At 41.4% G+C, this 24,602-nt stretch overlaps 1 protein-coding gene across 11 annotated transcripts in view; it reads right to left on the minus strand.

Annotated features, from left to right (window-relative positions):
* tcf4 (transcription factor 4) overlaps positions 1–24,602 on the minus strand; it is a 217,779-nt gene that overhangs the window by 90,629 nt on the left and 102,548 nt on the right. For 9 of the 11 annotated variants that reach the window (XM_085794234.1, XM_085794230.1, XM_085794229.1 and 6 more), the window contains 2 exons: positions 3,060–3,186; positions 1,183–1,232 (listed from right to left, as the gene is read on the minus strand). In XM_085794234.1, the coding sequence (XP_085650360.1) occupies positions 1,183–1,232; positions 3,060–3,186 (177 nt within the window). Of the gene's footprint in view, positions 1–1,182; positions 1,233–3,059; positions 3,187–4,521; positions 4,564–24,602 lie in introns of those variants that run through there. The other 2 variants (XM_085794239.1, XM_085794238.1) reach the window with 2 other exon arrangements.

The following is a 24,602-nucleotide window of genomic DNA, read 5'->3' on the forward strand; positions in this document are numbered from 1 at the left end:
GATATGTGGTTGACCTGATGATGATCCTGACTCAACTGAGGATGAGACCAAAGTTCTCCACTCAGCAGCCACGGAGAGTTTCATCCCAAACCACCCAGCGTCCCAAAACCTGGTCCATAAACCAGCTACAGCTTCATTTTTAACCCTCGATTTAGCATTTTCATCATATTCATCAACCAATTATACTGTAATGTTGATGAGTGTTTTATGAAGGTGTTTTTCAGCCATTAGTTGTGGCTGGTGAAAATACACATAATCACAATACGTGATAACAAAACACTGTATATCATATTAGAGGTTGTCATTAAGAAATACACAACATTAATAAATATTCAAACACAAAAATGTCTTCATGGTTTATTATAGTGCATTATAATATATATAATACACACACACACACATATGTATATACATATATACACACACATATACAGTATATATATACATATATACACACATATATATATTTACTAATGTCTAAATACTATGACTGTTAAAAATGCTACTAAATTAAAAAAAAAATGTTTTTTTTTAATCAAAAGAGCAGAGTGTGGTCCGGGATGAAACTCTTCCAGCTGCTTGAGCCTTTCTGACAGCAGCATCATCTCCATCTCCACAAATTCTCAAACAGGCAGCGTTTCAGTTTTTTTTTTTTCCTACTGCTGTTTTCTCAGCATTATTTTTCATTCAAAAAAACAAATTAAAAAAAAACAAAAAAAAAACTCCAGCATGGAATGACATCGATGACAGCTTTAGTCCAGAATGTCACAGATCCACAGTTCAAAAAAATGAGTTTAAATGAAGATGTTTCATTTTGTTTTAAAAAATAATGCGTATTTATTATTAGTATATTAGTATATCTATAAACCATTTGAATGATTTGAATTGCTTTTGTTACATTCGGTTTAATTTTTAAATGTTGGATGATTTATTCTGACATGAAACGGTTCCTGTTAAATCCACGACAGCAGCTGAACACCATCATCGTCGTCATGTTTCACAAAACCAGCCAACGTCTGCAATTTGCCCTTTTCCAAAACTTCACCAGTGTTATTTTTTTCAGCGACAGAAGCAGCACACTGATTCCAAACCAGCAGCTTTTTTCCTCCAGCCACACACACTTGAAGCCGTGATAATACCTCGCAAATAATAAAGAAAAAAAAAAGCCATGTTATCACTTACTGAGGACGGCAAGCCGGGAGGGACCTTCCGCACTTTTTTTGGGTGAATTTCTGAAGAAGGGGAAAAAAGCAACAAAACAATACATGAGGGTTTAACAGGCCTTTTATGCGTCTTTTAAAAGAACATTCTGGGTTTGATTTGTATTAAATTAATCGATTACCTAAAGAGGAGAGAGCAAGGACGCCCCCCCATATATTTACAAAGAAAGCTTTCACTGCAAAAAGCCCGGCGCAATAAGATGCAGGAAATAAAGACAGAACACAGAAAGGACAGGGCTGCTTTTTTTCTTTTTGCTTCGATGAAAGGAAGGAGGGCGGCTTTTGACATGTTTATATTATTTTTCAGGGTTTCTCTCAAGGGGAGTGAGGAAGCGGTCTATTAAGTGGGAAGGTGAGACTTTGATGGAAAAATGAAAGAGGATTTTATTTATTTTTTTATTTTTTGGGGTGGGGGGTGGGGGGTAGCCCCCGAGTCGTTGTTTGTGTATGTGAGTGTGTGTGTGTGTGTGTGTGTGTGTGTGTGTGTGTGTCCTCTCAAGGCTGAAGCTACCAAGGCTACATGGCATCCACTATTGTCCTGCTTTTTAAAAGACTTCCCTGTATTTTCTTTTCTTAAACTCCCCTTTTGAAAAAACACACACTCACACGGACAAACAGGATGGTCGCTCAGTCACATGGACACACACTCACAGTGTTTGGCCTTCTATGCAGCCATGTTTCAGACAACACACAGAGGCTGTGAACTGGGATTTCAGTGCAGCCGCTGAAAGAAGTTTGTGTTTGGACAGAGAAATCAGAATGAGGAGAGACAACGCTCTGATTCACACCGACACGCTGCTGCTACTGAAATATACTGCCACCGCAGAAAGAAAAGAGGTTTGAAGAGATTGGTCACTCTTGGAAATGAACGACTCGGGCCTCAAAACCTAAAGAACCAGAGGCCGTCGCTCCTCTATCAGCTCAGGATCTGGATGTCAGGATGGATTTTCATATTCGTTTCAGATAGCTGGAGTTTTCTCTGTAAATAAAAATCAATGTTTTTGTGATCGTCAGGACTGATATTCTGCAAATTTAGACTAAATCAAAATTTAAAAAAAGAAAGTTTAATAACCAAATGAATTAAAATGAACAATTTTTGTTCCAATTTATCCTACGTTTTTAAAATGAAACAGTACAATTTGAGCCAAAAGGACTAGTCCAGAAACATCCCCGCAACATGCAGGAACATATTTAGGGAGTAAACATCTAAATCCTCTGTAAACGTTCTGGGCAGCTCCATCCTGCTTCAGTGTATCGTATAGAAAGGAGACCATGCACAGTGGAAAGTGAATGTTTCAGAGGGAAACACAGTCACAAACTCTCTTGATTTCTAATATGATGACAGGCGTTCAGTAAAATGATCAAACCGAACCTTGGACTGCAGGTAATGATGGATCTACTGTTCCTGCTCTCATTGCCAGTTCACTGACTGATGACAGTTACCCAGTATATCATGTCCACCCAGCCAAACCCTGCATTCATTCCTGCATAAAGGTTACAATTATTTCTTCAAATTTTAAATTCATAATTGCGGCACTATTTTTCAGGCTGTATATATATATATATTTTTTTTAAATATATAGAGAGCTGTTTCCATAAAAATGAGGGTTTATTGCAGCCCATGTCTCTAATATCTTTTTATTTTTGTATGTATTCATCTTCTATATCGTATTAAACATAAACTGTAATAAGTCTTGTTCGATATTCTTACTTCTGTTTATCATTATTCTGATGTAGAGAGGCAGTTCAGTGACAGATCTACAGTATGAATGTCTTTGTGGCACTCATTGCCAGTGTGTAGAGAATGTGTAGTGTGTGTGTGTGTGTGCAGTGTCTCACCCATGGTGTCCATATGCAGCGTTCTCCTCCGTGGGTTGGAGCTGTAGTGCTGGTAGTACTGACCGGCTGGCTTGGTGGGTGACGCCGCACCCGGACTCCCCAGACCCAACTCACCCCCCAGTATGGACTGTGGAGAGACGCAGATGGAGACAGAGACAGGAGACAAGAGAAGACAACATTAATCAAACACTGACCGGGCAGAGTCATGCGATCTTGAAGCTCTCACCAGAATGATTCCATTAGAAACGAACATTTTCTGTGACACTGGACACTGGAGTTTCGTGCTCTGGTGACTATTTCTAAAAATCCTATAATGACTCCAAAAATACTGAAGATAATTTAAGTCATATCTCCTGCTGATGGGTCCAATCATCTACAGTGGAGTTATTCTTTTCTATAAGAGTGAAATTAATCTAGATTTTCAGTGTTAAGGTGACTTAAGAGAAACAATGGGAAACCTATACTACAGTACGTGAATGAACCATCACTGACGAAGTGGAGCTGAAGAATGTCAGGGTGTTAATTAGAGACTGTGAAAAGGTTTCTGAAATATTCATGGCCGCCAGAATGTTGACGGTAAACAGAGCGCTGATGGCTGCGATGCTGCAGTGTCCAGGACAAACAGCCCAGATGTATGGATATCTGGAAGAACTGCTCTAACACACTGTTACTGCTGGAGAACGGAAGCTCCCTGAAATATTAGAGCATTTCATAGTCACAACATGCATCCCTGACATGTTAAAACAGTTTTTTTTAACATATTCTGGGATGTTCCTGATTTTCAGTACAGCTCAAGTATGTTGACCTGAAATGTAAATTTAAGTTATTTAGCTGAAGTGTTGAGATTAGCATGTTCACATGACAGATAAATCAAAATTGCTAAAAGTATAATATAGAATGTAAAAACATTGACAATGAATAATAACAGAGTCTCTGAAAAACATGGTTGTCTGTCATTCAAGGATATGAAAATATAATGATTGCAAAAACTGCTCTATTGTCAGTTGACATATTTTAATTTTTATAATCGTAACATCACCAACGCTGTAATTATATGCATATATGCATATATACATCTATGTGTGCCTGTGTGTAAGAAGTGACAGATAGACAGGTATATATGGAAGGCCATATCTGCCAACCTTACTGTAAAATAATCCACCCAGATGGAAAGATCAATTTGATATTTGTGTGAGCATTAAAATGCAAATGTTAAAAAATCATTTTCATTCTAGTGTTTGAAATAGATGGTACATTAAAGAAAAATTCAAATTGTCAATCACAACTAGCAAAAATACAATACTCCACATGCAGACAGATAGATAGATAGATAGATAGATAGATAGATAGATAGATAGATAGATAGATAGATAGATAGATAGATAGATAGATAGATAGATAGATAGATAGATAGATAGATAGATAGATAGATAGATAGATAGATAGATAGATAGAAGCCTACCAGTGATGTGATGGTATTTACCTCCATGAGGGCGACCTCATGCTGCTCAGTGGAGACGGCCTTACACACAGTTTCACAAGCTCAGAGCAGAACGTCTCCTCTGCTGCTTTTGCCCTGCTCTAACTGTGACTCTGTTTACGGCTCAAACTTAGCAAACTGCTCACACATTGTCCCTCTAATTAAATTCACTGATTCGGCAGCAACAAGTGACGTCTGGGCCGATTCGGAGAGAGGAGAAGGTGAAAACAGAGACAGAGAGAGAGGGAAGAAGGAGAGGGTCCTTTTTTTTCTGGCACAAAAAGTTAGCGAGAAGGGAAAGAGGTGAAAAAGAAGCTAACCACCCCCCCACCACCCCCAAAAAATAGACTCAATCACCACTCTGTTAAAGTGTAGATTTTTTTTCCCCCTAGCTTTCTCGTTAAGTAATTAGTGTGCTGTGTATTTAAAGCAGGGGGTGGAGGGGAGTGTTTGGAGGGGTGGGGGGTGTTTTTCAGGCTAATCTGAATTCTGATCAGCACGTCCATCCTCTCTGCGGCTGAAAACAAGAGTTAGCTTGGCACTGGCGGGCAAAGGAAGGCTTTTCTCATGCTAAACGGGGCCTAAGTAGGCCAATTACAGGGCCAGCCTCGGTCTCCCAGCCATTCTGCAGCTTAAAACAAAAGGGCCCTTGTCTTAAATAAAGTCAGTCGCACACACAGAGAGAGAGAGGGAGTCAGACACAAAGGCACACACACACAATCACACACCAATTCAGTCATCCTGTCCCCCTGTCCGTGTGTGTGTGTGTGTGTGTGTGTGTGTCATCAGGGGGTAAAAGGGGGTTCCCACTAAAACAAAAAGGGTCTCATTGATTGTGGCGCTTTTTTCTTTCTTTTCTTTTCTGTTCTTTTCTTTCTTTTTTTTTCCTCTCGCAGTCTACTCGAGCACTGAGCCAAGCCGGCCGGTCACCCCAGCAACTAGACGAGCTGTTTGTCTCGCTGCCTCTGTCAATCTAACCGCGCCGCACACACACAGCTTCGTTACTGTGGATGTGGACAGTGTGACAGTCACACAGTGGTTCACTTATTTAGTAGCTCTCCTCCATAACAGTCAGGTGACTCTGCTCATCCAGCAGCCAGTCTCCGAAATACTACATTTCCCATGATGCACTTAACAGCCTCTTTTCCATGTCTCAATGTCGGTGACTGTTTCTCTCTGGATACCGCTTAAGTCTGTAAAAGTCACATTGGTGTGTGCGTACTTGAGTGAACAACACCACCACTTAAAGTGTCCAATTTCTCCAGTAGCTACCCAGAATACATCAGTTTTAAAGGGATAGTTCAGCTTTTTTGAAGTGGGATTGTATGAGCTATAAATGTCCATTAAGTACATTAAATGCAGTTGAATCAGTAGTAGACACAGCTGTATCACTCCGCCTCTCAGCGGAGTGATACAGCACGTAGTGGAGCCTGCCTGTGTGGAGGAGTACTAATGAGTACTGAGTGAGTTGGGTAGTTCCAGATAAACAAACTTTTTTCCAACCAGCTGATTCATTGTAAATTTTTACTTTAGATGGTACTCTTGAACTGGTGTATTATTGTGAGACGAGTCTTCTTGTAGACAGCGAAAATACGCTGATTAATCATCCCTGTCTGTGTGTCGGTGCAGCGTGATGTGTCGGTGTTTCTCAGTGGGGGGCAGAGACCTTTCTACTGCATCTAGTGTACTTAATGGGCATTTGTAGCTCATACAACCCCACTTCAAAAAAGCTGAACTATCCCTTTAATCCCTTAAACCCACTGGCCTGTTGGTCATATTGCTTGTAATGCATGCTCGGGTGGGTTTCTCGGCACCATGAATGTCCATCTAGCTGTTGTTGAAATATATCAGTAGCCTACCCTACAAACACATTACACCATGGACGAAAAGTAATCAGATTACACTGCGCTCCACCGTGTCCATTTCAAACCATGTTCTAAACACAACATTCGTCCAGCAGCTTACAGCTGCACTATATGTTGCTGAGGTTTGGGAGGTAGGCTACTAAAGAGCTTCAGTTAGCTGTAAGGCTCCACACTGTGTTCATGTTCATCCTCACACTAAATGTTTCCACCAGCCTCACACTGTTGTGATCAGACTAAGGTTCACTCTTTCTCTCTGTTTCCCTCCCGCTCTGTTTTGTTCTTGTGTTTTACTTTCTATGTGATCTTGTTTTCTCTCTCTCTCAATCACACACACACACACACACACACACACACAACCAGAGGCCTGTTTCTCACAGAGCTGACTCTGCCTCGGAACCCAGCTGCTCACAGAGACCATATTAACTAAGATAGATTACCACAAAAAGAGACACACACAGAAACATGTACAGACACAGAGAGAGAGAGAGAGAGAGAGAGAGAGAGGGTAGTGTGGATAAACTGACCACATATTGAGGATCTAAACTGTTACTTTGCATGAAAAAATATTAAAACTTAATAAAGAGAAGTATTAACAGCGCTACAGCGGGAATTAAAACAACTTCTGGAGTTAATCCAGTAGCATTCTTCTTCCTTTGTTGTCAATGCAGCTACTTGCCAACACTGCCACCTACTGGTGAGGAGGACCAGTCTTTGTGTGAACCACGAGCTGTTTGTTTGTGGATCTGTGTGGATTTCGTCTCAAAATTACATCATTGAGGAAAGCGATGAATGTGTGTGGTTGGCGACCCACAATTGCTGAATCACACTTCACAAACAGAATATTCAGTTTTAGAAATGGCTTTTTTTTTTTTTTTTTTACAAATATAAAATTAAATATTTACAAATAGCCTACACATGTATTTGTAAAAACCAACATACAAGTTACACATTATAAATTAGCAGAGGTCGGGACTTGGACACGAGACTTGAGACTTGAGACTTGAGTCCCGATTTTGATGACTTAAGACTTGCTTGATCAAATCAAAAAAAGACTTGGACTGACTTGAGACTTGAGAGCAAAGACTTGAGACTCTACTTGGACTTGCAACATAGGGACTTTCTCCCACCTCTGGAAATTAGTATTTGTGTGGATAGCAAAACACGTGCGCAAACCAAGGAATATTTGTAGATCACCCTCTGTACATTTACAGGTAGGCCTATTAATGAGACAAATTAAACCCCATACATATCAATCATCTCATCTCACAAACATACACAACACATACTCCTCTTGTCGTCACACACTGCCCCACCCTTCTTCCCTTACTCCTCCTTTTCCTCCTCTTCCACTAAACTCTCTGTTCTCTTGTGACTGAAAAAACCAAAGAGAGAGAGGAACAACCAGACAGGAAGAAGTCATTAATTATCAGGAAGTTCAGGAAGTGCTGGCGAGGCAGCGGCGCACCTGTACACAAACTTCACTGCAGCTGACACACTCAAATCTACACACACGCACCACACACACACACACACACACACACACACACACACACACACACACACACACACACACACACACACACAGACAGACACACTGTGGCTCCTGAGGGAGTGAGGCTCTGTGGCTGCTCCCAGAAACAAGGAGTGGAGATGAGGAGAACTCTGGAGCCACTTCTCATCAGACATGATGCAGCTCAAACAGTTATTATGATGATATATTACAGTGTCCACGTCCTTCTGTCATGCACTAATATCCAATCAAATAATGAATCAAACTTTTTTCATACAGCTCCTTCAGTGCAGGCTAGCAGGTGTATTATCCAGTTCATGCTAAAGATGCATTTATTTTTAACAGTACTAGTAACGATCCATCCTACGGATGGAACCGTTCACAAAACAACATTTGTCTGTTTACATTCACCTGACAAAGACAATGCTGTGAACACTTTTGCTTGCTCTCTATTCATATTAAAATATAATTACAGTTTTTTACAATCTGGACCTTATTTCTGGCATAAAATACGATCATTTACTCACCCAGATAACTTTGGCGTCATTACAAGTCGTTCCGACGAAATTAGATCCAGCCTAGAGCCGCGTATATCCGTATAATGCGAGTACATGGGGCAGCGCAATGCAGCCTCTAAATAACACATTATCTGCAGAGAAACTCGTTCATATCACCAATATTTTGTTATGATATGCTAGTGCTATTCCCCTCTGAGTCCGGGGTTAGCTGTTATCAACATCCGGGGTAAATGTAGGTTGACCTACTGACCTCTGACCTGGATGATGTCATCTCCAACCGCCGCGCGGCTCATTCTGATAATAATCATTCCGCTTCGGCGTTCAGGTCCATTTTTATCTCAACTAGCCGGAGCTTTAGTGAGTCCAGGTTGAGGAGAGGAAGCCTGTGGAAGCTGAACTTCATCCAGCTGCTCATTTTGTTCTGACAAGTCGGAAACACGCAGAAACGAACCGTAGCATTAGCGGTAGCAACAAGCCGCACCGCGGTCGGAGATGACATCATCCAGGTCAGAGGTCAGTAGGTCAACCTACAGACCCCGGATGTTGATAACAGCTAACCCCGGACTCAGAGGGGAATAGCACTAGCATATCGTAACAAAATATTGGTGAAATGAACGAGTTTTGCGGCAGATAATGTGTTATTTAGAGGCTGCATTGGGCTGCCCCGTGTTCTCGTATTATACGGATATACGCGGCTCTAGGCTGGATCTAATTTCGTCGGAACGACTTAATGACACCAAAGTTATCTGGGTGAGTAAATTATCGTATTTTATGCTAGAAATAAGGTCCAGATTGTAAAAAAACGGTAACTATCCTTTAACACACTTTTTTATTTCAGGTATTAATATTTTCGGAGGTTAGTTGCAAATCAAGTATTGTAACTACAGTATGTGGTGTGTTGTAGCTGTATCCACACCTACTACTGTGTCATGGTGAACTGTGACACTCTGGAGGATCTCTGACATGTGTGCAGATAAGTAAGATGACCATTAGAGAACTCCAGGGGGGCTTTGGCATCTTGAAATAACAAACATCTGAAAATGAAATATAGTTTCCTCTACAAGATGAGCGCCCAAAATGGTGACATCTTCACCAGATCATTTTATATTGTGTGGTTTCAGTGGTGCATGCAGCATTACCAGTATGTAGTGTATCATATTACAAGATCCTAATTTCTGCATATTAGCTCTGAGCTCTCCCACCCCTCATGGTCTGGAGCTCAGTCTTGGCCATTCATTTAAAGTAACTGTTTAAAGCTCTTGTCTTTGCCAAAACTGCTAAACTATATAACACCACAGCACAGTCTCATAGTTCCATCTTCCAACAACGCGCTCATGTCACTCGTCATAAAACACTGTAAAGCTGAACTTAATAAATGCCTTTGATTGGCAGAAAGCAGCTGAAACACAAGAAAAGCCAGAAAAAAATAATAAAACAAAATGTAAAAAAAATTCAAAAAAAATAAATAAAAAATACATGCAAACACTCAAGTCGTCTATTCCAACAGAGATTTCCTGCAGAGTCTCTTCTTCTTTTTTGAAACTCAACTTGAACATACGGCAAATTAAAAACAAGACAGTGATAATTTTAATTATGTGGTGCATTTTTTCATGCCATCTGCTGGGTATGATAGGATGAAGGGGCCTTTTAAAGGGACAATAATGATCTTTTTTTTCTTCATGTCAGTGGTTGACTGCTTCATGATGACAGATGAGTGTCAGTAGCTCCACGGCTCTGTCCACAATTAAAAGCTCAGAGGAGCAAAACGTCGCAGGTTTGATCCCTTCCAGAGTCATGGAGACACTGTGCACAGAGATGGCACTGTACTGCAAGATGTAGCAAGACAATTAAATACAAGATACAGACTGAAAAGAGTGAGACGGCCAATCATATCGCAGAACCACCGTGAGAACTATTAGCACATTGGAGTTTCTCAAACACCTGCTGCTGCTGTGTGTGTGTGTGGGGGTGTGTGTGTGTGGGTGTGTGTGTCAGAGCATGAAAAAAAACTTCAGGGACAGATCACACTCTCTCTCACACACACACACACACATCTGCAGTTGCACTCAAAGCGGCAGCGAGGGATCCACAAGCCAATGACAACTTCTTCCATCTTCTAACTGCTCCACACACCAACACACACACACACACACATACATACACACAAGAACACACACTTTGTTCAAACCCACACTCACACACGCCAAGCAGTTCAAAGCATTTTTCCTTAATTAGCGTTCAACGCTTGGCTTGACAAATAAATAGCGATCATTTAAGAACACTTAGAGAGGAATCAGACAGCAGATTACACCTCAGTATCTGGCAGCTTTGTGCACACAGTTAGAACGGGGGGAGAGGGGGTAAAGGAGGACGGAGGAGGAAGAAGAGAAGGAGGGAGGGAGGAAGGAAAGGAAAGGGAAAAGTAGTGGAGAGGGAATGAAATAGGTGAAGAGGAAGTTGGATGGACCAGTGACTGGGGGGAAAGGAAACAATTAGGAGCCATGAGTCTATTGAAGTTAATGGGAAAAATCTATGTGTACAAAGTCAATGATTTATTCTCACAGTGCGTTTATCTCAACCATGCTGTTCCCTCCTCTAACAAGTGTCTGAAAGTTGTGATTGGACTGATTGTAACATTAAAAGGATATCAAGGCTTCTGGCTTCAACAGATGAGATCAAACATCGGCAGTTCACATTATCTAGTTGAAATATGTATCATTTTTAAGCTTTTGAATATGGTCATCACTAAAGAGGCTGCCTAGAAGAGAGAAAATAAAAATGAGACAGACTAAGTTGTCATGTACTTCATAAGGCACATTACTAATTTCCAAATGTTAGTCAATGCAAAAACTTCTACAGTACCTAAAAAAAAACACTTCACAGAGTTGTGTCCATGTGCATGATGGAAGGAAGACCGTGGTTCCCAGCCTTTTTTGGCTCGTGACTCCATTTTGACGTCACATGATTGCGGGGTCTCCAGAAATTTTTCAATCAAGATGCGCCGACTCAGATATTTTTATATGCTGCATTTTAAAATACAATAAATCTTTATTCGTCCAACAATCAGAGGGTTGGCGGTTTGAATCCCGCTCTCTCCCAGTCTCTGTCGTAGTGTCCTTGGGCAAGACACCTTACTCAACTTGCCTTGTGTGAATGAATGATCATGGTGGTGGTCGGAGGGGCCGTTTGGCTTCCGTCAGTCTGCCCCAGGGCAGCTGTGGCTACACACGTAGTTTACCACCACTGGCGTGAATGTGGTATGAATGAATAATGGTTTCCGTACATGCTTTGGGTATCGGGTATCAATAGTAAAGCGCTATATAAATGTAAACCATTATTATTATTTATTGTCCACCATAGTGGGAAATTGCCTTTGCCATTTTATTTGAACTCAATTTATATTCAAAAAAGTGAAAGTATAGAATACAGTTGTTTTAAGATTATAGGCCACATTTGAATTCCAGGTGACTCCGCATGGGGCCCCAACCCTAAGGTTGGAAAACACTGAGTGAAGAGTTCATCAGTCATCTGACATGCAGTCCAAGTGGTGGCTTCATTTCTTTTCTCTTTTAAAGGAAGTTGATGACCTGTGGGTTCCAGGAAGAACGACTGAGCTCTGATGAGAGAAACACACCAGCCTGCGTCCCCACATCTCATGGATCAAGACTGGATTATGTGTGTGTGTGTGTGTGTGTGTGTGTGTGTGTGTGTACAGATGCATCACTTCTACTACGAGCGGATTTAAGTTTTTTGAACATGCTTTTGTAATATTATGTGTGTGTGTGCGTGTACTGTATGTCAGCTCTGTAGAGTAGGTGTGACAGCTCAGTTCTGTCCTGTGTCTGTTACCAGCTGTTGTACGTGTACTTCACTCCTAGAGTCTGTGTGTGTTTGTATACCAGTGTGTTTGATGTTAGGCACAGCAGACTGGGGAGAGGGTTAACCTCCCTGCTCTGCCTCCATGAAGTTTGACAACAACTTGTTAAACAAATACAAATAAGTTAAATCAACAGAAATCATTAATAACTCAACAACAACAGGAGAGAGTTCCCTCCAAACACGCAACCACCGTAGTCCAGTCATTTTAAAGGGATACGCCAACATTTTTTTTCGTGTCTTGCCTCACTCCCAAGTCCATGACCAGCAGATAGACACCATCCTTTCGACTGTGCGTGCAGTAACAAGGGAGATAGAGCTGTATCGCCCGTAATTAGCTTAGCTCAAACACTGGAAGTGTATAGGTAGTGTTAGCCTGCCTCCTATCTCAGCCAAAATCAGCAGTCAGAAGCTGATTTCATTTTAGCTCTAAACTCTGTAAATATATCACTTTATTGACATTTCAAACATTTTTAGACGAGAAAGTAGCCGTTTAGATCAGCAGTGTGTCGTTAATTTATCTAAATACCAGCTGTTTACAATTTTTATTTTGTTCGGACGAATTCGACGCTACTCAAGCTAGCCGTTGTGACCAACGCACTTCCGGTTACTTTCACAAAATAAAACACCCGTTGCCCTTTACATACAGAAAACCATGACGATAGAATTTGTGCTTTTACTTTAAAATAGGAAGCTAACCTACCCTCGATGTAGCTAGCTTGAACCAAAATAAACCGTCTTTGCTTGAACCCTCCGTTGTGACCGATCTCGTCCCGTTACCGGCATTTGACCGCTCAAGATGCCTTACCGGAGAGTTTTGTCAGCTCTGAGACGAAGATCGGCCCGCCGGTTTCCGTTTAGAGTTGCTGAAGAGTTTCTCTCTCTCTCTGATGATTTTAGGTGGAGGCAGGCTAACACTATGCACTTCCATCGTTTGAGCTAAGCTGGGCGATACGGCTCTATCTCCCTTGTTACTGCACGCACAGTCGAAAGGATGGTGTCTATCTGCTTGTCATGGACTCGGGAGTGAGGCAAGACACAAAAAAAAATGTTGGCGTATCCCTTTAAATTGTTTAGGCTATATTTTGGTCTTTTTTGAAACTTTCCCCTAATGGAATTCTTCTGGGCTGTTTCCCCTTCACTCAGGATGTTGAAGACACAAACTGACTGGACTATGTAGTAGATCAGTTCTCACATCCTCAGGTCAAAGAAAAAAGGTGAACATCATATGAGTCTCTGTTGTAACTGGGCTGAGACCAGCACCAGTCTGATAATTAGGGCATTTATACCACTGAACTCTTCATTTAACTCAGTAAGTGAATAACAAACTATGTAGCCTTAAGACGCCACACAGTGTGATTAAAAACACACAGCATATGTCTATCCAATACTACACAGCTAAAGGACACACTGTGTCCATATGATGGAACACACACGTACACACACACACACACACACACATACAGTACACAAACTGCCTGCTGTCATAGCTGATTTATTAACATACACAAAGTATAAGTATAAGTAACAACAGCAGTGTGTGTGTGTGTGAGAGAGAGAGAGATCGATAGTAAAATAAAATGAAGTGTTGATCTGTGTGGCCAGCAGATGAGACTAAATGACGGCTCACAGTCTCCTGAGAGCAATGAGCAGCTGGATCTGTGTGTGCCTGAGAATGTGTGTGTGTGTGTGTGTGTGTGTGTGTGTGTGTGTGTGTACACATGTTCAGAGCTGAAGCAGCAGCTGTGAGTGGAACATCTCACCACACACAAAGATGCATAAGATGGATAGATGGATAGATATATGGATGGATGGATAGATAGATGGAAGGATGGATGGATGAAGTAGAGAAGGATCATTTTTATTGCACCTTCTTCTTCAGAGTGTGTTTCTTTCTGATATTTCCACAGAATAATGATACAAATACAGTTTGTCAACACAGCTTTGATGCATTTACAGCAGCTGTGTTACACTGCATCATATACAGTATGATGTTAAAGCTGGATTTGTAAATGGTCTAAAGTGCTAAAGTGAGCTGTGGTCTTGGAGTTTCTCTTCATGTAAACAGTCTCTTTTTTTTTTGCTGGACCTCAGAGCAGCTGTTGGGGGACTGTACTTCCTGCTGCCACACCATTGGTCACCAAACAGCCATTGGGGGCGGGCTCAGAGGACAGACAGGATGAAGTGATGATGAACACACATATACAGGCTCGGTAACCAGATCCCACTGTAAAGCCCACGCACATCAACTGTTGGCCTTCCAGAGGGAAGGAGCATTTTCCTCATACTCACATGAGCGTGCACACACATACACACACACAGACACACAAAGACAGATGCATGGCCTCCACACTGGTAAATTCCACAGATCAGTAGAGGAACTGCATCTCGACAGAGAGCAAGAGAGAGAAAGACGACAAAGCAAGAATCAGAGAGTGGAAAAGAGAAGAACTGACACAAATGAGAGAAACAAATGATGAATGAGCTGTAAATGTTACAGAATTTAGTTTACAAACATGACCTAAACCTGCGGGAACTGAAGACCCTCGTGACCTCTCTTACTCCATCATCAAACTCTCTTCACCCAAAAAAACTACTCTACTTGATATGAGGAGGTCCATGCCATATGAGGCTACTTGTTTGGCTTTGTTTCTATAATATGGATCCAGCTGTCACATGTTACATACCGTGACTCATCTGTGACAGGGTGAATTGAAAATCTCTCTAAAACTAAACAATCCATTAGAGGTTCTCATGCATAGTGAAGCAACTGTATAGGGGATGGTGCTGGACAGACATCCTGAGGCAGAGTCAACTTTCTCTACAGCTGACCATAGACACTGTTGTGCTGAAAAATCACAATAAACCGTGAGTCAGGGTTACTTCCAGTAACTTGGTGGCCATGATCACAATACAACTGTCCAGCAGGTCTGGCACGGGTGACGTTCCTGATAGAATTGTAAATATGAGTAAATCAATCAAATATACTTTTTGAGCTTGAACTTATGAGCAATCAGTTTGTATAGGTGTTTGTGAGGATAGAAGACAAAAGGAGAACAGGGTACTTTAACTTTGGGATGTACACATCACTGGAACGTGCATGACCCATAGTTTACAGTGGACCGTGGCTACACATCATGATAAACAGCTCGAACAGTATGTTCATCTTCCTCTGCATGAAAAATGACCCTCAGCTCACATCTATAGAGAGCACTCATACAGTATAACCACTTATACATATAATATATGACTTATTACACGGCTCTATTGAATGCTGCATTCTGATTGGTCAATTGCTGCATTCTACATGTACGGTCTGTTATTTCTGTACACACCATTGTTATAAGGATCCTGCTCTGATCCACCCTGACAACACATAAGGCTACGCTTAAGAATAATATAAGAAGGGGTATTTTCCTGAGAATAATGTCAGTATATTTGGTGAGAATGAAACTCTTGAGTCATGGTTATCGGCTGACAATTTCACTGAGAAACCGAAGGCTGGAGAAGAAGAGGAAAGCTCAGAGGCACACAAAGGAAAGGAGTTTATTAGACACAAGATCCTGAATAACAAGGAGATCGATGAGATTGAAGAGGAAAGACATGAAATTAACACTGAACGGAGCAATAAAAGTCGTATTTTGAACATAAATTTAGAAACTTTACTTACCAATCCTTAACACTGATGAATCATTGTGCAGGGTTTCCGCTACATGTAATTGATCGTGGCGCACCGCCACGGCAAAATAAAAGCCGCCACACCTTCAGAATGATGATTTTTTTTTTTTTTTTTTTAATGTTAAAACAATGTAAAGCAGGTTTTCCACTAGGGGTTGCACAGACTAGTCCACTGCTCCACAATGACGTTTTGAGCTTGACGTCGACTAGTCGCTGATCATGTGGTAGTAGGCTACAAGAGTAGCGGCTTGAAACAACAGCTGAGTGCGCTGAATGAAAAAAATACGAGCGCCGTCAAGCTGGATAGAACGAGCGCTACCAGACAGGAAGTCAGGCACAGAAAAGGCGAGAGAATCCGGTCAATTTTCAAAATAAAATAAATGATGATTAAGTTTGCTTGTCCGTCTATAAATATTTGTCAGTTCTGCACACAAGACACATCCATAGGCTACATACAGCGCTAGAGACAGACCTGTGTGTGTGGAAAACCGAGTAGCCCACAGACAGGTCGATGTTTGACCGGCGTGGAGAGAGAGAGCAGGAGAAACTGCTGCTTCCGCGGGCAGTGTGTCGGGCTGCCGGCAATTAAAAAAAAAAAAAAAAAAACTCCGCTCATATCGACAGCTTTACGTCGCGCACAACAACAACAGCAGCAACCAACCAGGAAAAACTAAAACTGTGAGTGAAACTGTGACTGAGCAGGACTGTGATGGTGACGAGGCCTGTGTGTCGTTTTCCTCCCTAATTGTTTAATGAACAGTAGCTACAGTATTTTCTTTTGCACCTGTATATGTTACAAAAAAACAAACTGATTTACAGTTTGTTGTTTATAAAGCTGCTGTTCTGTGGACTCATTTCTGTGCGTGAGCTGTCAGTCAGTGAATACAGATTGTTGCAGAGCATTTCCCTCCTCCTGGGATTTTAGTTATGATGGGAAAAATATGAATGATGTCATCAGCGACTAGTCGACGATCCTGTCTCGCGCGCACCCCCCCCCCCCCCCCCCCCAATCAGACCACCCTCGCCGCCACTCTTTAAAAAAATCCTGGAGGAAACACTGCATTGTGGGTGGAGATTTACCCAATGTGTCATCGTGTCTCAAACTTTTTATTTCATTTGTAAGTCGTGTAATAAGATAATGTAGGATGGAGTAACAACCTTCAGGATGAATTTAACTCTGACGTGTTTCTCCATAACGACCGGCTCACTCTACATTATCCCTTATACATATTACATCTCAAATATACTGTATAGCCTACCTCTGAACAAAGTGTTGTTTAATGGGGAAATGTGTTAAAAGTATCATTTTGCAACAGGACCAGCAGTGTCAGCAAAACCCTCAAAAGTTAAGAAAAACTAAAATCAGATAAATAACTACTGACTAAAACAAGAGCGGAAAAGTTTTGAGTGAGGAAAAGACTGGCTGAAGTCTGGCTGAGTGGTCAGAGGTGTCAGGTGGTTTCCATCCATAAAATGTCACATACAGCAGATCAAGTACAAGGTCAAGCAGCAGACAATGGGAACAACAAGGCTAGAGAGCGGCGGAGGGAGAGAACGACTCTCCACTGACCGGGATGACTGCCAACTTATTCCAATGTCACTCAACAACTGTAGGGTGACATCAAGTGACCTGCAGAAAGAATGGCAAACGGCAACTGGGGCAGAGTCCATGACAAGGACAATTCACAACAGATTCCTGGGGGCAGGGCGGAATTCTTACAAAGCTAAAAACAAAAAAAAGGAAAAAAAAGGCTGAAGATGAAGCAAAGAGGAGCCAGGTCTAAGTTTGCAAAAGGCCATGCGTATCGGACTGTGGAGGGCTGGGCTGAGGTCACCTTCTCTCTGGTTGAGGTTCAGTGATGATCTGAGGGTCAGCAAGCCTGGAAGCAGATCTGTCTTTGTGCAGGAGCAGGGTTCCCACTTTTCAGCTGCTACAGTCTGACGGACATCACACCAACACATCCTCCATCCCATTCATGCTTTGGAGAAGTCTTTGGGACAGTTGTAGCTTATTTTGTACATTTAACCAGTTTGTTAAAGGCTGGCAAGGAGTAGTGTTTGATCTAGTGCCATTAGAGTACCTTACATGCATATTACTTTTAAGAACAGACCAATTCCATGAAGTTTGGGAACCCTATTTGAAGTATGTAGAGCCTGGTGTCTCTTGTATAATGTTGCAGGGATTTTCTTGAATGCTCATACTGTACATTTTTTCTTACTGGAACCCTAATTATATAGATCTGAGCTGACGGTTGTTGTTTTTTTTTAAATTACTATTTGTTTTGTTTGTCTACTTGTTTTGCTTTTCATTCCTGTGGACCATACTATGTATCCATCCCTTTCTTGTAAAAGTTAAAAACTTAAAAATAAAAAAAAAGTTTGTTTCTATTTTTATTCCTCTCTTTCATTCTTTCTCCCAGAGACATGCAGTCTATGGCTCCAACTTATCTATGACATAATATCTCACATGCTTAGAAATTAAGACAATTTTATCATAGAACAATGCAAAAAAAACATGTTGTTTTTGTTTTTCAACCACACCTACAACAGTTCTCTGTCACTACTGTATCTATCTGTCCTTCATCAGAGGAGACAACAGGTCCAACACTGGAAACACTCATCAACACAATGTCGATAGTTTTCTCGCTATAGGAACGTCTTTGGGAAAGAAATCCTCGGTGGGGTTTGAAAAAGTCAAACTGAGATCTGGCAGCTGGTGTCATGGTGTGACAAATAATTTTCCAGGACAACTCAAAGCTTTTCCAGGACATTTGACTATTTTTCTCAATTTCCATGTGTTTTCCATGACTGGAAAATTGGTCAACCATTTTCCAGGTTTTCCAGGACGCGTGGAGACCCTGAGGAGGTATGAACCAAGCCACAGTGATGTTCCCCAACTCTGATTCCCACCAGAGTAACGCTCCGTACCCCACAGCCATGTCCATCAACACCTGGATGGAAGATGACCAGACCAAGAACCTGCCACAGCCAGCTCAGTCTGATCACACCAAATATGGATTCTGAGCTCATCCAACTTCAAACATTAATAATATAATATCGACACGGAAAAGTGGAAAGGCTTGCTTTATGCAAATGTTTTTTTATTGAAAACAATGTGTAGTGTTATATTTCACACTAACATTCTCACTTTGAGCAGTCATTCACATTTGAAGCAAAATCTCACACAGTGTAGCACTGTCTATCAATAAACGGATGACAATAAATACTTAGTCACAAAAACAGCCCCTTGGAAACCGCAGAATCAGAGAGAGATTAAGAATAAAAGAGGAGAGTTCAGACTTCAGCAGGGCCACAGCTCCAGCTCTGTAAACATGAGTATACGCTATGTGTTTAAGTCAGTTCTGTACATACAGTTGACCACAGACAGGCTCATTGTTAATGTTCAGAGGGACGAGATTACAGCTGTTACTCTCGTCCCGACAGTGACTCCCAACACTTAAACCTGAGTTGCTTCTATACCGGAAAACTCTAACAAGTCAAACTGTAGGATGTGTTAGAGATTAATTCATCTGTCTAACCATCAGAACTATGACACCTGAAACTGTAAACACAGCTGATCCATTGAAATTAATTACCGCTTGAGTGAATTTACTTTCCGCCATTCAAAACATCGGTCTAAGTTAAGACGTATCCTCAAGATTTTTTTGCAGCTCTGTTAGTAGCTACATGCTGACAAAGTTAGACATACAGTATAGACTTCAGAAGTCCGGCAGATATTCATGACTGTCTGGCCGCGGTTGAACTACTTCGGCGCTTTGACGTACGCTGAGAAGCGGAAGGCAGCATATGTGACCTGATCAGGCAAAATGAGTCGCAGTGACCCAAATTTCAAAATTGAGATTTTGGTATCAATGGAAAGAGGAGAAAATAAGCTTTAAAATGATACCCTAGTCAAATAGAATGTTGCGACTTCCGACTCATTTCGCCAGAGCAAGTCACATATGACAAGCAGTGGCCACAGCTTATGAAAAAACGACAAGTTCACTAGGTCACAAAGAACGTTAATCTTGCGATAAAAAAAATTGACGCCGTTAAAATTGATTTGCACTAACACGTTAATAACGCAATATTTTTGACAGCACTATTAATTATACTATGCTATTTTCAAAAATGACCATGCATGTGTAAAAACATGAATGCTCATCTTGCTTAAAAACATATTTAAAATATAAAACCACAGACTCTCATGTTTTAGGACAGAAATAGACAAAGAGAGACACAGAGAGGTAGAATCATAAGGCTGAGCTGAGTTCAGCTCTCTGTGTGGAGGTCAGTGTGTGTGAAGAGCGCTCTGAGCTCTGAGCTCTGAGCCTTAAGGCCTGATGAGGAGAGAGCAGGAAGCTGAGGATGACACACCTGCCACTGTTTCAGCAGGTGACAGACACCGACACGCATGTAGTTTATTTCAATACTCTAAAATGTACATGCATTTACACACATCTGTGTTTTAATGGAAGTGGATATACAGTTTGGCCCAAATGCAGCTTCTAAGCTCCTCTGAAAACCAAAATGAAGCCTTCAACACTTTCCAATGATTTAGCCTGTGTGTGTGTGTGTGAGAGAGAGAGAGAGAGAGAGAGAGAGAGAGAGAGAGAGAGAGAGAGAGAGAGAGAGAGAGAGAGAGAGAGAGAGAGAGAGTTGCATTCCACCAGAACCTCACATTCAGACTGCTGCTGCCTCAGCTGTAGCTGCCGGCCCACCACTAACCTACTGATCTGTGAGGTGATAACTGAATGACAAGTGTGCTTTGGTGTGGCTGAGTGCGTGTGTGTGTGTGTGTGTGTGTGTGTGTGTGGAGCCAGTACACTGACTTAAGCTTGAATGAATGACAGAGCGAGAGAAGAGAGAAATGGAGAGAGGGAAAAAATGATGAAAACAGCACAGGAATTGAGTGAGAGAGGGAATGTGAGAAAGGAGGTAGTAATGTTTAAGAGAGAGAGAGAGATGAGGGAGGATCATTTTCTCCCATCCATCCCTTCATGTTGTTAAGGGTTTTTTCTGCTTATGTAGACAGAAGGTCCCGTTCGATACCTTTAGATAGCGAGGCTAGAGAATGTGTGATTGTGTGTGTGTGTGTGTTCACTGGTTGTACATTATACTACCAATAAGGGTGGTTCTATTGTGGTTATGGGAGTTAAGGTGATACTCGGAGCAGCTGTGAAGGCACAGAAATCCCCATAAAACCAGGGAAGAACAAACAGCATGCTAATTATTTAGCTGCTGTTGGAGGCTGAAGCTAAATGAGTGGAGTTTGTTCTGAGGATGGCACTCCAGTAAATCTTCCTGCTACCAAACACAAGAGTGGGCTTATGATTATAAAATGATATACATTTGTGATATTGGTGAAGTGTCCATTTATAGGGTCGAAGCTGGAGTCAAGCTATGGTTAGTCTAGCTTATCTTAGTTTAGTTTAGCAGCCTGACGTTTAGCTGTGCGTTCACACCAAAAGCTCCCAAAACGGCAAATATTTTCAGCCACTTTGGCCGCTCCGCTCGTCACGTGACTGACATCAAAGTTCGACTGCGCTGGTGATTGGGGAGCCGAAATACAAAAAAAAGAGGAAAAAAAAGGCAGCTGAAGGACATCTCTATTCTGACAGGTTGCCGCCGAACCGCGCCATAGCTAATTACCCTAAAGTTAACCAGGACTTAACTTCTCGTCTGGTGACACTTTGGTAGCGCGGCGACGCCAGTTGACACTTTGGACGCTCGGTGTCGCCGGGCTCTCATTGAAAATGAATTGACTTCCGGCGTTTTGAAGCTTTGGAAGCTTTTGGTGTGAACGCACAGTTATCCTTCTGTTCAGTTCTTCTAATGGTTGCTTAGCAACTTCACTGTTTACCATGACAAAAATGTTTAAAGGTCCAGTGTGTAATAATTAACAAGTGTATAATCCCTATACAATAAAAAATGTTTGGTTTTTGTAGCCTTATAATTATTATAACTCTTGCCTTAGAGAGTGTGGCCATCTTGCGCCGCCATGTTTGTACAGCAACCCGAACGGAAAATCCAGCCAGTCAGAGAGCATGTTTCAAGAGTTTGACGTTCATAAATAAACCAACAAAGAAGAAGGCGGAAAGAAAGAAGGAGGAAACAGCAGACATGGTAAAATGGTTTAGATCTTCACCTCATCGCAAGTTTTTTTGTCCTCGGAGGCCACCGATGGGAGCGGTGAGCGCGAGCGAGCGCTGCAATCTAGAATCTGATGTCCCCCCCTCCCCCCTCACATTTTATACACTGCACCTTTAAGTTAAACAAATTATATCTTCTCATTTCAAATCTTGAACAGAAAGCCAATTTTTCCCACAGTCTTGAATCGCTCCTTCATTGTTTTAGGTGGATAAAACTTTCTAGCTGGTGTTTGGACAGAATTGGAAGGTTCAGGATCAGGACCAGATCATTCACCTCACTCTCCTGTCACCAAGTCAACTGTGCTCTACGCCTCAGACACAACAACCATTACTCAAACAATGACAAAAGATCCTTGTCAGAAAGAGGTTGTTCTCTGAGACGTTTGATCAAATTACCAATGCCAATTGTTTCTCTAATGAAAGCGGTCTTACCCTTGCAAAATTGCCACCTACTGTATCTCCTTGACAGGTGTGAAAATTCTCATGACATGTGATAACTAAGCTTTAAAGTAACTGTCATGTCAATTGCTGTATGAAACTCAGCAGTGCCGTGCGGTGTCACTCGTGGCAGAAAGCCCATTACTCCTAACAAAGCCTCAACAAGAGAGAGGTTAGCATGATGACAGCTCAACTGATCAACACTGCTTCATTACTGTTGGATCTTCAGGTGATGCTATTTCATCAACTACTGTTTGGAAACATGAACATCCACCAATCTCTGACAACAAGGTAAACCTGCATCCCTCCACGAAGATCATGTGATATGATCCAACACAACTACATGGAGCTCAGGCAAAATCTTCTCTTAATTCACATACATCCACAATATATGGAGACTGAAAATGAAAAGTTTACAGCAGATCTAGATTTTAATTTTAAAAAAAGTATGATAGTACGTTACGTCTATGATGTCACATGCACTCAAACACAACACTCAGTCCATTTCCATCTCTGGAGCTCTGAGTGCATTCATGCGACCTTCTGCCAGCAGACGATGGCTTTCGGAGGGGGTTTGGATGTTTTTAGGGGAGCAGGGCTGGTTGGTGGGGGTTGTGCTCAAAATTTGGCATGAGGCCATGTTTCCCAGCCCCCCCTCACCTCCCACCCCCTCCTCACACACACACACTCACACACACACATTGAGAGCTCAGAGGGATTTACCGCAAATCTGTCAATTTCCCAGTTCACACACTCAGCACCAAGAGTTAGAATACAAGCCTTGTTGTGCAGAAAATATGTACAGATCACACATCCACCCAAGAGCTCATCAACAGACTGTCCGCTAGCTTCACCGCTGAAGACACACACATGCACTGCAAAAACTCAAAATCTTACCAAGAATATTTATCTTATTTCTAGTCAAAATGTAATTTCCAATTTCTAATCTCGTTATGCCTAAAATAAGTAAATTTATACATATACATACATAAAAAAGTAGCTTGTTTTTAGACACTTTTTTACTTCTTTAAAGTATATTTTCACTTGAAATAAGTAGAAAAATCTGATAGTGGAGCAAGTTCTTCTTTCTTATTGCAAGCACAAAAAACTTGCTTTCACTGGCAGATTTTTCTACTCATTTCAAGTGAGAAGTTAATTTTTACGTAATGAGTCTCATTTCAAGTGGAAAGAGATTAGTTTTGACTAGAAATGAGACATTTTGACAAGAAATAAGACAAATATTCTTGGAAACATTTTGAGTTTTTGCAGTGTGAATATGAGACCTCAAAGGAACAAACATGTGTCATCAAATATCTAGTGCATCACACTACAACACCATTCATGACGGAAAATTTATCAGTGTATCATATTGACTGATGGACTGTAAATTAACTCGTAGTGGAAAAACAAAACATATAAAATATCTTTGTACCAGTTCAAATGGAATTATAAGAAACACTAGCAAAATAAATGATAAACATATCAAAATGATTGAATCTGTCTCAATTGGAACAACATCTTATCTACAGTGCTACAAGCAGGTCAAAGTTTCATTTTTTACAAATCTGGTTCATAATCTACAGTAATATGGAACCAAACATGTTTTTAGATGTCTGACACTTGGCCCATTGACGGTTGTTTCCGTGGCTTTGTAGACACGATTAAAAAGGGGGATGTTCTCTTCCTGTGCCAGAGCCAGAAAAACAGCAACAGCAAGATTTCTGTAGAAATGATAATGAGCTTGGATGAGTCTGTCTGAGGTCATTATCAGTCAACGTGCGCAAGTTACAACTCTTGTTTGTGCGAGATGAGATGACAAATGTAACTTCAACTGCTCCAACCACCACCAGAGCTTCTGGGTCATCTGTCCAATGACACAACGGATACATCAGTGACTGCTGATTGGTGAGGGTAACACATCCCATCATCCCAAACAGAAAACAACTCACCCGGTGTCGGACTCAATAATGTCATGAAAAGGAAATGACAGTTCTGCAAGATTAGCAGGCTGCATGTTCTGCAGCTC

Source organism: Trachurus japonicus, chromosome 12 (assembly GCF_045865225.1).
Source record: "Trachurus japonicus isolate A0001 chromosome 12, Traja_1.0".
Taxonomy (NCBI): Eukaryota; Metazoa; Chordata; class Actinopteri; order Carangiformes; family Carangidae; genus Trachurus; species Trachurus japonicus.